The 18850-nt window shown below is 30.2% G+C and overlaps 1 protein-coding gene across 2 annotated transcripts; it reads left to right on the top strand.

Moving 5' to 3' along the window:
* The first annotated feature begins 13632 nt into the window (after window positions 1-13632).
* On the top strand, window positions 13633-18459 carry LOC105162276 (homeobox protein knotted-1-like LET12). Of its 2 annotated transcripts, none has more exons than XM_011080281.3 (6): window positions 13633-14255; window positions 16274-16394; window positions 17201-17394; window positions 17488-17619; window positions 17725-17861; window positions 17942-18459. In XM_011080281.3, exons 1-6 carry the CDS (start codon window positions 13686-13688, stop codon window positions 17943-17945), a joined length of 1158 nt encoding a protein of 385 aa, XP_011078583.1. In that variant the 5' UTR covers window positions 13633-13685; the 3' UTR covers window positions 17946-18459. The 2 variants fall into 2 exon arrangements, with proteins under 2 accessions (XP_011078583.1, XP_011078582.1); XM_011080280.3 differs by having other exon boundaries at window positions 13635-14255; window positions 17934-18459.
* Window positions 18460-18850: the final 391 nt, after the last annotated feature.

Consider the following 18850-nt stretch of genomic DNA (forward strand, 5'->3'; position numbering starts at 1 on the left):
GATTCCCAGTGGTCCCCCCACCACCACCGCCACTGCCAACCCCTGCCGCCGGTCGCCCTCTCCGCAGCCCTGCTCTCCCAGAAAAAGTCGCCTGCACCTGCACCCTCCTGCTGCTGCCTTATTACATCCGAGAGAGACAACTCCACCAACATCTACTCTATACATACATCTACATATATAAATTTCGTATGTAATTTTTAAATGAGGTGCTCGTTTAATATCGAGATATATTGAAAAATTAGTCCCGTATTTTAGGATTATTTTATACTTGACCCCACGCATTCGTTAAAAGTGATAAAAAGATCCAAAAACGTTGTGGGGTCTTTTTTGCAATAATTTTAGACTCTTTTTGCAATTTTTAAGATAATATGAAGTTAATTTTAAAATTTAGTAAAACGTGGAGTCAAGTAGAAATGACCCAAATCTATGGGACAGTTTTGCAATTTTGCCTCGATATTGATATAAGAATTAGCTCGTAATATAGATAAGTATCTCATTTTGATTGCAAACAAGGACTTTGGATGGTTTATAAGCTCCAAAACCTTCTCTCTCTAACGAAACGTCTTTTTAAAACAGTACTGTGAAATTTGTACGTGATAGACAAATCGGACAACGAGACACTAACGAGTCATGAGCCACGTGGACTTAAATAAGGGGTCCTAAGTTCTTGATGGATAATCACTTAATTACATATAATAAGTTAATTCAAATAACCAATTAGATTGTTTGGTTAAGTATTAATAATTATGATAATCATTAAATTATTTAATAAATTTATCTCAAGAACAGATTAGATTCTTTAGATTAATACTAATATTTTGTATATTTATTTTAGAAATATATCAATTTATACGAGTGGAGTTTATTGAGACTATCCATATTTTTTTAAGGATGATATATAGGTGGATAATTTTAATATAAACAAAATAATTTTCCTCCGTAACAGTTTAAACTTTAAAAAAATAAATAAATTCACTATGAGAAGAAAAAAAAATGATTGAAGTAAATTTACATGGAAATAAAAAAAGAATTACTTTCTCGTTAATTGATCATAAATAGTTTTTTTTTTATAATATAAAAACAATATCAAATAATATAGGAAATAATATATAAATTATAATTTAAGCATATAAAATTGTGAAATGAAAAAAAAATTAATAATGGTTAATCATTAAAATTATTTCAACTAAAAATGAGTCGATTTGCATTAAGATAATTATAATAAGAATAAAATGATTCAAAATGCATTTATCAAAAGTTAATCCCAAATATTCCTTTAGAATTTTAAAATTTAGACTTTATATACAGTAAATAGTAAGTATATATATTACTTAAATAATTGTAATTTTCTCGCTATTTTACATTTTGAAATCTTTTAAAAAGACCCACATACACATGGGATATAAATATATGTCGATCGACAGATACTCCGACGCCTACTCCTATCGATGATAGGTGGTCCACGAAGCAGTGGCTGACGCACGGCAACTGATGAAGCTTGAGATCTTAAATTCCGAACAGTCACAGCCATTCATTTGTGATAATTTTATATAATTATCATACGTACATATTTATAATTAAATCAGATCTTCAAATTCAACACCTCACAGAAAAAATACGAGGTTTGGGGTTGTTATTAGGGTTGGAGTCTTATCGTCCGATTGTCTCGAGTTGGATTCATCTCTCTCTTGGACTAATATCGAATGAAACGCGATTAGACTAAATTATCTAATGATATAACTTCAAAATTAAATGCATATTTTTTCTTGATTTTTTTAAATAAAATATCGACTATGTAACTAATGTGCTTAAAAATAAAAATTCACAACGAAATAAGAACAAAAAATTTTATTTTTATATCGCCCAAAATTTTATTAAAAAAAATAAATATACATGAGATGATGTGTTCTCATTTGTCCTCGAGTACGCACTGTGGTCCTATTCTTATCTTGGAATATTTTTAAATAAGAGTTCAAAAAATACGTAAATTTTATTTATTTTTGCATTACGGGAAATAATAATTATGAGTTAGTAATAGGAAGTTATCATATAAATTAAAAATATATTTTGAAACAAAAAATTGATTTTTTAAAAAAATAAAATTTTATAAAAAGAATAATTATATATATTTTATTTTGATAGGAGAGTATGAATGGGAAATAGGAAGGAGTGGAGGGGCTGGGCTGGAAATGATAGTGACAGGGAGATAAGATTGAAGTTGGGAGTGATGGGGCGGGCGGGGACCAAAACGGTGTGAGCAACGAGAATTGGGCAGTCTTCGCTGTGGTGGGCACGGCATTAAAAAGGGTGCTCGCGCGACCTTATTTTGGGGCAAAATTGCAATTTTGATCCGCAATATAAGGGTGGTGGCAGTTTTAATCCAGGTCCACTCAGTGTTAAAGAATTGTAATTTATGAAATATGGAAATTTTGGTTCCGAAAATTGTAATTTGGTCGGAAATTGTCGCATGACCTGCATATGATACCTAAAAATTGGAGATTTTTTTAAATTTTTCGGACCAAAATTATTATCTTTTATAAATTGCAATCATTTATTGCAGTATTGAATTGGTCTGATTGAAACTACCACCTCCCTGTATTAGTTACCAAGATTGTATTTTTTTCGCTTATTTTAAGTATTTACGGACTTTTTGTCGATGATCAGTTGAAAAGAGTATTTTTAAGAAATGGTATTTGCGCATATTTATTTTAAGCATTTATTAACATTTTGTTGAAAATATATTGAAAATGATGCTTTTGAACACAGTTTTCACTTTTGAAGTGCTTAAATTAAGTAATTTTAATCCAAAAGCTATTAGCAATTCCCTACCAACTTCTATGATTTATTGATAAAATTGTAATATATTAAGTTGTTCCCTCAACGGGCCAATATCATTTTTTTTTTCATTTTCAATTTTTTGTTTTCAACCGCTCTCAATTTTCATCACTAAACTTACAACTTTCTCAACAACTTATTCCCTCCACAAAAAAAAAAAAAAAAAAAAAATTATTGCAAACATCGCAAGTGAAGGTATATAATTCATGGATACTTCTAATGGTTAAGGCTGAGGTTTTATAAACAAGTTTTAAGTCATGGTTCAAGTCCTACTAAACGTCTGGGTATTTGTCTCATTTTATGTGGAATTATTGTAATTAATATGTATCGCACACCCAAAGCGCGTGCAATTAATTTAAAACTTAAAAATAATTTAATTGTTACTTTTTAAATATATATGTTAATTAAATAAATAAAAATAGTGAAAATCTAAAAGTTGTCGGAAGTTATTGAGAGAAGAGTGGGCGAAGAGAGAGATAATTGAAGGTTGAGGGGAAAAAGAACGGTTGAAATAATTTAAAAAATTAAAAAATAACAGACCAAAAAAAAGTTGAGACACTAAAGAGATACTCTTCAATTATGATAAGGTATAGATTTGTTCTTTTTTTTTTTGTTATAATTAGTGTAATGATCTAACATTTAGATATTTATGTAATTATGTAATTATCTTTTCTATGTATAAAAAAAAAATTGTACAAGAAAAATCATCAAAATATTTTTGAGGAATTAATTAACCATAATATAACATATTTTCTTTTCTCTAAATATGAAATATGCATAAAATCGTCCTAAATAATAAAGAAAAAATTCATAAAACCTTCTTATTCTTTAAAGCCACGATTAAACCATCTACGTGAATTTTTGTATTTAAAGGAGGTTCAAATTAAAATTGGTTCCCAACTTCCTCTGTTGGGACTCAAACCCGTAACGTATCTTTCACAAAAATAAGGTGTCAATATTCGGCACAGTTAAACTACTTATGAGGTTGATAATGAACTACTTGTATTATGGTTTTAGGGATATAAAGACACTTATACCCTTACTTACGTAAACCACTCGATTAATATGATAGAGATCAACTTCTCATATTCTCTTCCCTTAAAATCATTGTTTATTATTTGTCATGATAGAAAGCAACATTTCATATTTGATATTTATAACATATATCAAATTAGTTCCTCGGCCTTAGGGATGACAACGAGGCTGAGTTAGATAGGACCCCACCACGTTTGGGGCGGATTTGACTTTCATAAGTGGGCCCAAGATGGGTCCAGGATTTAAAAAAAAAAAAAAAAGTAAATTAGGCTGGCTCTCGAGTTTTATTCTAGACCCACGTTGATATTTTTTTTATTTTTAATATTTATATACTTATAAATAATATTAGTTATTAGAAAATTATTACATTAAATCCAAATTCTTAAAAAATATTTGCTTATATTCAACTCTATATAATAATATAAAAAATAGAAAATTAGTTAAATATTTTCTTTATATTATATAATTCATTTTAGTTAAAATACCTAAACCTAAAATTATATTATTTATTTAAAAAAATAAAGAAAGAATATAAATCTACATTAGAGGAATTATAAGAAACACAATTGAAGGGAAAAAAGGACTGAATAGAATATATTTAAAAAAATGTAGATATAAATATAGTATAAGACCTATTTGATTGTAATGAAAAATAAATATATGAGTAATTTACAATGAGAGTAAACAATAAACTAAATGAAATATGGCTAAAATTCATGCAAAACTTTTTTGTTTTTCTTTTTTTTTTTTCATGCAGTATTTAGTGTTTAAAAAATCATATCATATTATGTAAATATGCAAGCTTAAAGATTTAAATATTGACGAGGATTTAGTTATTAAAAGATGAAACAACCATTTATTAAGGGCGTAAGTCATTTCACTAAGATCCGCGTATGAGGTCACAGGTCGGGTCGTCGGAATCCGCCCCGCAATTTGATCCGGACCCGAAGGACAAATAAGCACCGTACAATTGGAGTAAGGGAAGCTCAAATCAAGACACGTGGATTGATTTACAGCTTCAATTTGTACCCTATAAATATTTCAAATCTGACTAAATCGAGGTAATTGGCATTGATTGCATCGACTCTTTAAGTTTAGATCGCATATTTCTTTCTTGACCACCACTAATTTGGGCGTTGGAGGATTTTCGTCGGGAACAAACCCGACCAGCCTGACGTTCCTGTTTTATCCACAGGACCCATCACAAATTTGGGGAAGTGACGTGGCCAGATCAAGCTCTTTGATCGAGGTTGCACATTCGAGCCGGATCAAATATGTATCACGTTGTTTAAAATTTGAACTAAATTTCAACTTAAATTTACCCTACAAATAACTCAAGAAAATTTAATACTAAGTTTAATTATTTGAAGTGAATAGAATGAAATATATATTAATAATTTGTTATTTTTATAATATTTATTAATATTATGTTTTAAAATTTATGTTTGATTTAAGTGGGACGGATCCGGGGCAGGGTGGGTTTGGGGTGGGGCAGGGCGCAGGTCTTGAAATTTTATTTGGAGCAGGTTTTGAAATTTTATTTGGAGCAGGTCTTGAATTTAGGTGAACTAGCTTCAAACCTATGTTGTTGTCATCCCTACTCGACTTGCTTTCCTGCTCCTCCCCATCAATGCAAACTCCCACTCGCAACCAGAGCCCCTCCGCCCCTCCCTTCCCTCGCAACGGCCAGCCCCCTTTCGATCGACCCCCGCCAAGCAAACCTCCCTTCTTCTCTTGAATTATTGGTATATAATTTTAATATAAATATATGATTTTGTAAGTAAAAGAATAACAAGATTCTACGACTTTAAATGTTTACCTCCAATATTTTGTTAAAATAGCCAAAAACTCCCTTGTATTTTTTTAAAAAAGTAATCCCACCTGTATTTTGTAAAATTCAGCAAAAAACACTTGTTCAATTAGTAATTGAAGGAAGGTTGAATTACACACATTTCTTGTGCGTTTGGGGAGGGGGGGGGGGTTAGCTGCTTTTGGCTTTATTTCTTTTTAGTATTTTTTTTACTAAAAAAATTTCATGGTGTTTATATATTTCACATGTACATTTTTTACTTGTTTTGAGTGATTTTTTTTGCCCTTTTATCTATCTAAAAAAGAAAATATTTTTTAGATATATTTACTTAAAACTATGAAAAAAAAATTATATAAAATTTTCAAGTTTTATAATTTAAATTGAAATATTAAATTAAACCACAATATAAAAATTAATATAGTAAATTCATTTTTCAAATTTAGAATATCTTAACTAATATAAATGATAAAAATTATATAATATTAATAATTTAATTATTATTTAGTTAAAAATATCCACATAAATTATACTTAAATTTAAATAATATTTATAATTATTAAACTAAAATTTAAAACTTCATTATATTATATTTAAATATACTTTATTGAATTATTTTTAATTTAATTAAAGTGATTTTTTAGTTAGTTTAAAATTCAAAATTTAAAAGTTAAAAATAAAATGGGCGACAATGACGGTGGCAGCAAGGGCAACTGCGTCCAGAACAATGCAACAACATCGCCCCTTTTTGTGGGAGGCGGCATGTGGGGAGGGTGGCGGAGGGATTGGGCGTGTGTGGAGAGGGCAACGGGAGTGGGGGTGGGTTAATTTTTTTTTAATTATTTTTTTAAAATAATATTTTTTATAATATATTTAAAATTAGTAAAACATGAATTTATGAATTTTTTTTATAAATTTAAGATCCAACATTTAAAATTAATATATTAAATCTGATGGTTTTGATATAGTCAATACAGATCCAACTGTTATTAAAATAAGAAATAATACATATATATATTAAATAAAGATATAATAATTATTTTGTAAAAAAATTAATACCGTTAGTTATATTTAATAGGGAGGCACAATTGAGCTACATTTAAAAAATAAAAAAAAAATTTATATATTTTTAAAACAAAGAGAGATTTTTACTTTATATATTTTTAAAATAAAGAGAGATTTTTATCAGAGTTTTCAAAATATGGGTAGTTTTTTTATATACTTTAACCTTAATTCTCTTTGCCAACCCCTCCTCCAAAAAGATGGGAAAAAATTTAAAAAGATGGCCTATCGCGCATTACTGGGAGCGTGTATCTACCATATTTGGAGAGAGAGAAATCTTAGGCGATTCGAGCATACTGAGCGGAACCCGAATATTGTAGCTAACTTAATTGTGGAGGATGTTAGACAGCGTATACTTGGAATTACCTTAGTTAGCTCTATTAATGCATTTTATAGATTGTGGCATATCCCTTGGCCTGTTGAAGGAAACACTACTTGATTCATGATTGTTGTACTATATCTTTTTCTATTTATGAAAATTACGTTTACTGAAAAAAAAAAGAAAAAAATAAAAAAAATAAATAAATAAAGATGTGAAGGAAAATAAGACAATCAATTACCATATTTTGTCTCATTCAGTGTCTTTAGAAAAGATTGACAACAAAAACCAATACTCATAAGACACCAAAAATATAGTAAACATGAAATTGACCTATCATTTCTACCCAACTCATCAACCAATCAAATTCCACCACGTAGTTATTCTTTTACATTTTATTTAAATGTGGTATAACTTAAACTAAATATCAAATTGGTAATTTTATATTTACCACACTATTGTTAATATTTCATAAGACGCTGATCATATGATAAATATATTTAAATGTATATTTAATTGATAATATTTTTTTAAGAACGAAGATTAAAAGTTTCTATAAGTATGAGACTATAAATTCGAATCCTAAAAAAAAAAGTATTTGTATCACTTGATTTGAGGCTGTAAAGGTCGTTATTTTTTTTATTTTTTTTATCGATATTGATAATTTTTAATTATTAAAAATTGAGTTGAATTAGTAATTTATACTAGTGAATGAAATATATTCAATGTGTGTGTAATTTAAATTATATTTATGTAATAACATATTATTTTAAATATGTGTCAGTGAAAAATAATTGATGGAATGAATTGATTAAAAAGATAGGTGTTTTATTAAATAAATATATTGGAGGGCCTGAATGGTGAGGTGGGAATTGCTACTTTATCCGTGATGTTTGTTCAAAAAATTGAGGGTAGGTAGTAAATAATTGATAGGCATATTAGTCTATAAAGATATTTTAAAAAATTCTAAAAAATATATAAAATTATAATTCATAATCCGAAATGGTATTTTGGACAATTCACCACAAAAAATAGACAAAAATTTAACCAGATGAGCTTATCATTGGACGAACATTGAAATTCGAAAAAGATACTTGTAATTTTTCAAACAACGAGAAGACATGGGTAAAAAAATAAGTGACATTTTACAGAAACTGTGTTGTCTTAATTATATATAATTGCAGGTCAGCCATTGCTTGTATGTTTATTATGAAAATAATTGCATAAATGATATTTGAAGTTGCTTGCACAATTTATGGTCCATGTCTATTCCTCTTGATTTTATGGTTATCTACACAAATATTCAATACTTTCCGAAAAATTACAAGCACAGTCTTTGAGGCTGTAATTGTAATTTGCATCGACATCCCGTCAGGGGTAAAAATATTATTGAGCGATGAACTATTATAACTCGATTACAATTATTCTTATTAAATATCAATATTTAATAAATACAATTAAACAATAATCATATATTGGGAACGTCCAGACTGCTATATTTTCTTAGGGAAAAAAAAAAATTTCGTCGGGACTTAATTATCAATCATAAATAATTATATGATAGGTGTAATTTATGTTCTTTTCATCTATAGTTTTTTAAATGTGAATAAATGACATTTAATTAAGAGCATAATTTATCTACTCCAATTTCAACTAAAAAATTTTAAAACATAATCAACAAGGCTCATGAGCTGCTTCTAGGCTTCACAACTCGTTGGGTGATTCCAGATAAAAGTCATGCTGTAAGTGTTGTACTTTAGTCTGACATGAGTGTACTTTAGTTCGATATACTCATCTAGTTTCTTTCTTTTTTTATTTAAATAATATTAATAATTTTAAATCAATCAATACAATATTATTTAATATGCAATAAATCAATATTTGGAAATCAACGTATAAATGCAAATTAAATAAAAAAATACCTTACCACAAATAAAAATAGGCTAAATACCTACTTTCGTAGGGTGAATAGTAATTTAACCCCATGTGAAAATGAGCACGTTACCCCTTATAAAAAGAAATATAGCAATTTATCTCCCTGTACTTTTTAAAATGAAACAATTTACCTCCTTATATAGGGAGGTAAATTGCTTCATTTTAAAAATCATATGGGGGTGAATTGTTGTATTTTAAGAAATATAGAAAGGTAAATCAGTATTTATTTTTATTATAAGGAGGTAATTTGCTTATTTGTGATATCACAAGAGAGTTGATTACATTTTTTCCACTTTTGTATCACACGAACTCCAACCTCTGGGTTGCGGTCCCACTAGAAGAAAATTTACTATTGACTATAGACTAAAATTATAATAAATAATAATTATTAACTATGATTAAATAAAATGACGCAAAAACTTGAATTATCCATCATGAAAATTAATTTTAACATGGCTTTTAGCCACCCGCAAATATCACAACTATCAATTGTTGCATTATAGCGATCAATAATTATTTACTACGATTATTTTTTAATTATAATAACTAATCATAATTAAATATTAATTTTTTTTCACCGACCCCTAATTTCTTTGTAAGCACTTTTCCGACAAGCCTTTATGCTCGAAGCCGGTGTTAAGCCAGCTCATTAACCCAGCCGAAACCTTTTTTCTTTATCTTTTTTTTTCGAGTCCCACTTTTTTTTTTATATTATTATTATTATTAATATTATAATTATTTAAAGGAATTTTCTTATTTAAAGTTATCTCACGCTTTGGATGGATAATTTGTGCTGAATATTCATGGATTTTATTGGAACGAAGAGGGTGTTTGACTAAATTTATTTAATTAAATAAATATTTTTGAAATTAAATTTAATTATATAAATATTCTATTTTTTTATAAAATTAATAATAAATCATGTAAGATTTTTATTATAATTTACATCGACGGTCCCCTCAGAGAAAAAAACTTACATCAATAGTTTTTGAGGTGAATTACGTCAACACTCTTCAGGATAAGTGTACTGGTAATTTTGTGAAAAAGTAGGGGTATTTGTGTAATTTACTCAATATTCTATAAATTCGTACATTTTATAAGATGTATTTGGAGTTTGTAAACATATCTGATCTTACCTTAAAAAATGGCTCTTAAAGTGTTTAGATAAAATAAGACTATAAAACTTATAAAATATTAATAATGAAAATTCTGTACTCTATTTAGAGGAATTTATGAGTTTCTAACCTCTTATATTTTGAGGTGAAATTATACTTTTGGTCCAATATGATAGAGGGTTCAACGCTTTTGGTGTCCTATGCTTTACGAAATTTTCAAAATAATCCTAAAGTTAAAAGAAACTCAATATATTTAGGTCTATGCTTTACGGGATTCTCAAAAATGGTACCAAAATTGAGAAAAATCGACACATTTAATCTTACAATCCCGTAAAGTAGAGAACTAAATGTGTCGATTTTTCTCATTTTGTGACCATTTCGAAAATTTCGTAAAGTAGAGGACTAAGTGTGCCTAATTTTTTAATTTTGGGACCGTTTTAAGGATCCCTAAAATAGAGAACTAAAAGTTTTGAACCCTCTATCTTATCGGACTAAAAATGTAATCTTATCTATATTTTGATTTCATAAGTTGCTGCTTAAAATAATATACCGAACCATTTTTTAACATTTTATAAGATCTTAAACATCTCATAAGATGTTTCGAAAAATTTATAAAACTTATCCAAACACTCTTAAAGTTCTCTTTATTTTAACACTTCAATATAAGTATACATAGATAGGGATAATTGGAATTACACTCCTTAATTTATATTTTATTTAAACAAGTCATCCCTATCTTTTGCATAATAACAGAAACTACCCCAAACAACTAAAAAATAAGGGTAGTTTGTATAATAATTTTGATATTTCTAGGGATGTATGTGTAATTTTCTAAAAAATAAAAATATTTACATAAATAATGTCGATATTTCTGGTGGGTGTATGTGTAATTTTTTAAAATACACAGATAATTTGTATAATGAACCATATGTTAGGTAGCGTAAATATAATTATTCATAATATATATATATATATATACATATATATAGGATGGTAATAAAGAATTTTTTTTCAAAAAATTAATTCATTTAATCAGTTAGAGCAACAACTCCTTTAGTGGAATTGGAACCTTTTTCCCTCCTTTCCTTGTAAGCCAAGACTTGTAATTATTATTAGCTTGCAAGTATACATTACATGCTACTCATATTTGGTGATTTTGTTCTTTTTAATTAATTATTAATTTATATAAGAGTTTAAACAATTCATTTGGTAAAATTATATTTTCAGTCCCATATAATATGGAGTTCAACATTTTTAGTCCTCTAATTTATGATATTTTCAAAATAGTCCCAAAATTTAAAAAATTCAACACATTAATTCCAAAATAGAGGACTAAATGCGGGGGTTTTCATAATTTGGGTCATTGAGGACTAAATATGTCCAATTTTCTCAATATTTTTCGGACCATTTCAAGAATTACGTAAAATAGAGGACTAAATGTGTTGAATCCCTTATCCTGTAAGACTAAAAATATAATTTCGGCAAACTAATCCGTTGGTGGAATATTTTCTTTTAATAAGTTAGTACTCCTAATATAATTATAAGAATTCCTAATTATTGTGACTATTTTTGGTTTACGACGTAACAAATCAAATCGAGTTGAACGTATAATCATTTAAATTTATGAAATATAAAATATCACGTTTGAATTTAATTTAATTATTAATTTAATCGAACTTAAATAAATATTGACATAATCAAATGCCGGCCGATTTAAAATAAGTCGATTTTATATTTATATATCTATCTATATGTACTATACTATATTATTAAGGTCGAGGGAGGCCGCGTAAATAACTTAGTATGCATTATGTATATGGACTAAACTACCCTTATACCAAAAATTAAATGACAAATAAATTCTCTCTCTCTCTCTCTTTTTTTTTTCCTTTCCTCATTTTCTTTTTGATCTCTTTCATCTCCATTTTATTGTACTCTTATCCCCTAAGCACAATGCTCTTTGTAAATATATTAAAAAAAAATCATGATAATTACAATATTTATTTATTTAATTTTTTAAAAATTATAAAACAACATTTATAACCAAAAATTACAGTTAGTATACCATATTAATTTTATATAATTATATAAATATTAAGTAAATTTCTGCCCTGTTTCGCACATGCATCGAGCCTGTCATGATCACTAGTACTATTTATTAAGGGGGAGATCTCTAGAATAACTATCATGATTGACTAAATACGAATCGTTTAAAATACGTATAATATTCACTTCTTCAAGAAATAAGCATTTTTCTTATTAATGAATTCTATTAATAATTTTTATTAATACAAATTTAAAGTCGATTCATTTTATCAATTTTGATCAATTATTTTTTTTTGGTATAAAATACCGTTACATATACTTATTTCGAAGCAAGTAACCATTTCTTTAATTATTTATTTATGTAAATATAGTTTTCTGTTCATGTATATTTAAAGTTAATTTATTTTACCCGTTTTAATCAATCGTTGATTTTATATTTTTGTATTTATTTAATTAAATATATACAGTAAAAAATATAAATTATACACACATATCAAATATGCTTCGATTATTATTTTTTATTAATTGAGCCAAATTTTTAATGTTTATCCAAAAGAAAATTAGTCATACTCAGACTTAACTTGTCATGTCTGACAAATAGAATTGAAATGAATCATTGTTGACTGATTTGCAATTTGGAAGGATTAAATGCAGTGGTTTGGTTTTCTTTTCCAAAAATATTTTGGACAACTTTGAAAATTAGATGTTGAAAATAATGTGATAAAATTGTACATTTTATTTAAAATTAAATAGATCAAAGTTTGAAAATGCAATTATGGATATACCATATTTAATTATTAACATTTTTATTTAAGAGTAAAAAACTATAACTAAATCTATTTTCCCTAAAAGAGTTAATACTACCCGGATGTTACGATCCGATTAATTTAAGAAAATTGAAATTTTAGTCCCAGAGTATAAGGTAATTTGCAATAATAGTCTCATACTTTTTGAAATAATCAATATCAATTTCTTATTTTAAAAAAAAATATTACAAAATTAGTCCCACAGTAACTTGCAATATTTGGGACTAAGTTTGTAATATTTTTCTAAAGGAGTGGACTAATTTTACGTTAATGTTTTAAAGTGTGAAATTTATATTAAAATTATGGGACTAACTTTGTAATATTTTTCTAAAATATGGGACTAATAAATCACATTTTACAAAAAAAAAATAAAAATAAAAGAAAACTAACCTAAGGTGTCATCAACATAATGAAATAATTTATATAATGGTGTAAAAATAATGTAGAATTATTTTTATAAAAAAGTATAATTATAATTAATTTTTGAAATAATTTAATTAAAGATATAATTGTGGTAATTAAAAGTTGATTAGATGAGGATAAGTTTTTTATATTAAAATAAATAAATGAAGAGCTCCCTCAGGTTGGCTTCCGTGCACCTTGTCACACTTGGAAAATCTCTCTCTCTCTCTCTCTCTCTCTCTCTCTCTCTGTGTCTCTCTCATCTCTCTCTCTCTCTGCTTCTGAAAGTCTTAATAGCATCAGTTACTATATATTAACAGTGTATGGGCACTTGTGAAAATAGGCGTATTGCTAACACAGACATGGCGTTTCAGGACCACCACCACCACCACCATCTCTCCCAAGAATTGCCCCTCCACCATCCCAACTACTCCGATCACCCCCACCCCTCCGTCTTCCGCTCCCTCCTCCCCGACCACCACCCCTCCACTGAGGATAAACCACCAGCGCCTCCCACCAGCACCACCACATGGTTAAACAGCTCCACCCTCCACCACCAGTGGCTCCCCACTCAAAGTCAACCCAGCCCCCCTACCCCCCCGGACAACAATGATCACATTCAAGACAGCGCCGGCGGCGGTAGGGATAATAGTGGTAGCAACGGCAACAACACCAACTGGGAGAGAGAGAAGTGCAAGGCGGATATTCTGAACCACCCCCTTTACGAACAGCTTCTGTCGGCGCACGTGTCGTGCCTCCGTATAGCTACTCCGGTGGACCAACTGCCGAGGATCGACGCTCAGCTGGCACAGTCGTCTCAGGTGGTGGCTAAGTATTCTGTTCTAGGACATGGTCAACAGCCCCTTGATGATAAAGACCTCGACAATTTTATGGTATATATACCCGTGTTCACTTATTGAAAGCAACAGAGATTATCTAATATATGAGTGATGCATATAACTAAGTGTGTGTTTATGTGCTTATTTAATGCCTATGTTTCTCTGGGCCAATTTTGTTTTGGATTCTTGCAACAGGATTTTGAAGTTTTCTAGAATTTCACAAACTTCTGGGTTTTGGTTTAACTAATTTATGGCATTCAGTTGATTTTATCTCAAGAATTTTCGTCGTCTAGTTTCCAATATCAAATTTTAGATCTCTGGTGTTGAATCTTTGTGCTCATGGCCTCAATCTGTGTGAGAATGAGCATGTGCTGTCGCTTCTATGATTTGTTAGATGAAAATTCTATTTTGGGTTAATTCTTCTTTACTCCTTTCTCTTTTATCGGATGAAAAGAAGAGTAGAAGCAGCGCCAATTTTGCACCCCGTTACGCCGTTTCTGGTCTTTTGGGTGAATTCATCTGCTATAATTCAAGAAAATCTTGGAGCTTAATTTTCTTTTTTATAAGTGAGACGGATTAAATCCAGTCTTTCTAAATCATAGTTCCAATCTCTTAACGTCTTGTGTTAGGTAAATGACTGTGATTTTCTCGTTGAGTTTTGGAATTGTTGTGTTGAATGATGGCTTGTTGTTAGCACAGATGCTGCATTCATGCGTCGTAGTCTTCTTGAATATGAGTTGAATTGTCAGGATATTTAGTGCCCCCATTGACATTTCTAGTGTTGGTGATGGGGTAAATTAACGGTAAGCAATCTCAACACGCTTAAACACGTGGCAAGTCTCGAGCTAGAATATATCCTTCTCTTGTTAAACCAAAGGTTCTTTTTTACAATGCTTTGCGGATTATTAGGGGTAGTTCAGAAAATCCATTTTACCCCTCAATTAATTGACTGCATGTGGACACCATATTTTCTCTATGGTCAATTCAGTAAATCCGTATGATTGTAAAATGTGTGGCCTTCCTTCAATCGAACTTTCCTTGAAATGTATCCTTCAATGGCTTTTTCCTTCATGAGTTGGGAAGTTAATACATGATCAGTAGTTTCAGTTAGCTGCCTATGTTTGCCTAAGAGGGAGTTGCAGGCACTCCGTGATCAAACAGTCGATTTTCTGGCTTTTTCTCTTAAATGCCGTTACTGTTTGGTTCTGTAGTGGCATAGGGCTATGTAGTACTGTTGAATTCATCACATAAGGAGAAGAGAATAAGTAGGAAAGAGGGTAAGTTTGGGTAACCTCAAAATAGGAACATATACTTATTTAATCTTGGCACCTCAGTTTGATGATATTCGTGGAAGTTTTGATACCTGGAGGAGTATAATTGGAGTGCAACACTGTGGAGGGAGAAGGTATATCTGGTTGTCGCATCAAAAGAGGAATCCATATTGTTATCAGACACTATAATTGGAACTCCAATTTTTTAGTGCTTTAAAGAATCTCTTTCTTGATGTAGCTCCACTTTTACTTGGTTTTGCTTCTAGAAGTTCCTTTCTCTGAAAATGGATAGATCATGAATCTCCAAACAAGATCACAAGTCCTGAAGGTCCTTATCTAATTATCTGTTGTGGTGACAGTAATTGAACTAATTGGCATAATCCTCCATAAATTCAACAAGTTGATGTGAGTTGTAAAAAGCTATTGTACATGAATCTTTAGCTTTTGCATACTGGAGTATGGTTTTGGTTCAGACTAAAATGCTATACCAAACTCCAGTTAATGGTTGTCTTGAAAATATAACCCTCATACTAATGTTCGCAAGGGGGGGTAGTCAAGTTGTTTGTCTTTGTGACAGAGAATATTGTCTCTTTCTTCCAGAGCTCCTTCAGTGGCAAGAATTGGTGCTTATAAGATGCAGTCTTGAAGCACATAGTAATCTTTTCTAGACTTACTATATGTAAATATATTCAGTCCTGCTGTGTTTATTTGAAAGTGGTTTCATTTTTCAGGACATGATAGTTAATAGTATAATTGCTTTGCTATTCAGACTCCCTATTCTGAAACTTGAAATTTATGCAGACGCATTATGTTCTATTGCTCTCCTCCTTTAAAGAACAACTGCAACAACATGTCCGAGTTCATGCTATGGAAGCAGTCATGGCTTGTTGGGAGCTTGAGCAATCTTTGCAAAGCTTGACAGGTAATTATGTGAATCAATGTGTCCAGTTCTATTACTACAATGTGACTCCATCAATATGGCCTAGTGCAATGTTCTGCTGAATTTCCTGCTATTACAGAGCTTTAACTTTTGGAAAACCACACTAATTGCATGGGGCCTTTAATCATCTACATTATGTTTAGTTCCTTGATTGTTTCTATATGTAATAATCTGAACTCTGCATTTTCTGGTTTATATTCGTTTGCAGATCCAATTTTCACATTAATCATGCGCCGTCTTTCTACATTTTGTCTCTTGTGAAATCATGGATAGAAACTACTAATCACTAATGTATTAGTTTCAGTATATTCATTAGCCAGGGAGTAGTAACGTTTTAGAATTGACTACTGCAACATCTATTTCTAAATTTTGGTGGTTGTCCTTACCAAATTCCTTGAGTTTCTACTTATATTTGTATGAAACTAATGTTGTTTTTTACTCTGTTCTGTAACCTTTACTGATTAAGAATTCTTTCTTTGATTTCTCCACTAATTCCTTCGCGTGTTCTGTTCAACATCTTGTTACATGGCCGCATTGTCAGTGTCCTTTCAAGAGGGACAACTACGTTGACATCTCCTAATGTTTGGCGATAGTGATGTCTTACATACACTCGCAAGATGGGCGAAAGCATGAATAATATCATTTCCATTTTTTCAATTGCCGTTGACTGAAAATTCCTATAGCCCTTCTGAATGAAAAGAAACTGGAATCACATATCACAATTTTCATGTGAGTTCATCTCGGACTAATTTTTTCTGTATGAATCTTTTTGGACAATTACTTGACAGGGGTTGCACCAGGTGAAGGTACAGGAGCAACCATGTCTGATGATGATGAGGACCAGGCAGATAGTGAAACTAACTTGTTCGATGAAAGTCTGGATGGACCAGACAGTATGGGATTTGGTCCCCTGGTGCCCACTGAAACAGAGAGATCCTTGATGGAACGGGTGAGGCAAGAATTAAAACACGAGCTTAAGCAGGTGAAAACACATGAACTTCACTCCTTAGTGTATCTTGATGCATGCTTTGCTGCGTAGCTAACTAATTTTTAACTGGGATTTTCTTCTTTTTAGGGTTATAAAGAGAAGATTGTGGATATCAGAGAAGAAATATTACGAAAAAGAAGAGCAGGAAAACTGCCGGGTGATACCACATCAGTCTTGAAAGCTTGGTGGCAGTCACACTCCAAGTGGCCTTATCCAACGGTAAGCATGCAATAAATGCAAATATATACTCTCTTGAACATACTGGTTGAACTTTTATCTTATTTCCACTTGACTCTTAACATTGTAAAGTATATGTTCTTGTAGGAGGAAGATAAGGCAAGACTAGTGCAGGAAACGGGTTTGCAACTGAAACAGATCAACAACTGGTTCATCAACCAACGGAAAAGGAACTGGCACAGCAATCCTTCATCATCATCGTCTCAGAAAAGCAAGCGCAAGAGGTAGGCTTATCGCTCGTTCCTCAAGAATGGAAACTTTCACACGAGTACCTACTTGATTTTGGAATCAAATAGTGGTGCAGGTGATAAAACAGCCAACGACCGGTTTGTGTGAAGAAAAATTTGAGATTCAAGTAACATACCGATGTATCCTTCTTCATATTCATAATCACATGATAGCAACAGCGACAGCCTGCATGTCTGGTTAAGACTGGGAAACGAATGGAAGACTTGCAGCACCGTTTAAAGGTACGTACTTCTGACACTGGCAGAGCCAGTCGACGAGAACATGGAGTCAGGCGCCTATTCGAAATAGCTTATATATATATATATATATGCTTTGGACCCTTGAAAACGTACAAAAGCTACTGTAATATATCAGTTTATGGTGTTAAATATGAAGCGTATACGAGTAGGATATCAGTTTGCAAAGTTTTGTTTAGTTATCGATTGTAGTTTCTGGTCTGTTTATCTGTTGTGTATAGAATGTGATGCTTAGGATTTGGCTGCATGAGTAGATCATGAATCAAGTGAACCAGTTGATCTTGCTTTTATTGTTTCTGTGGCTATACTATCTGTATTCAGAAATCAACCTTCATCATCTGCTGCTTTTGAACAATTTACTTTTTCTTCTTTTATTTGTTTATTTAAAGATAAGATATTAATAATATATATATGTAATGTGTATTTTGTACACGTATTAATTTATAATAGTGTAAATTGCAACAAGTCTCCAAATGTTTAATATAATTATAAATACCACATCGTTGTTTGTAAAGTTACCAATATTATCTTGATTTTAAAGGTTTGTCCAACAACTATCCGAATTGGTCACTTTTCAGTAGGTTTTTTCATCAATTTTTTATGATAAATATATTTAAAACGTCCTTATGAATTATGAATTATAATTTTACTCATTTTAATAAGTTTGTTTGAAATTTTCTATAGATAAAGTGGATAATGCTTACACGATTTTTTTTTATCTACCCTGT

This window comes from Sesamum indicum, linkage group LG5 (genome assembly GCF_026168435.1).
Source record: "Sesamum indicum cultivar Baizhima isolate 11 linkage group LG5, ASM2616843v1, whole genome shotgun sequence".
Taxonomy (NCBI): Eukaryota; Viridiplantae; Streptophyta; class Magnoliopsida; order Lamiales; family Pedaliaceae; genus Sesamum; species Sesamum indicum.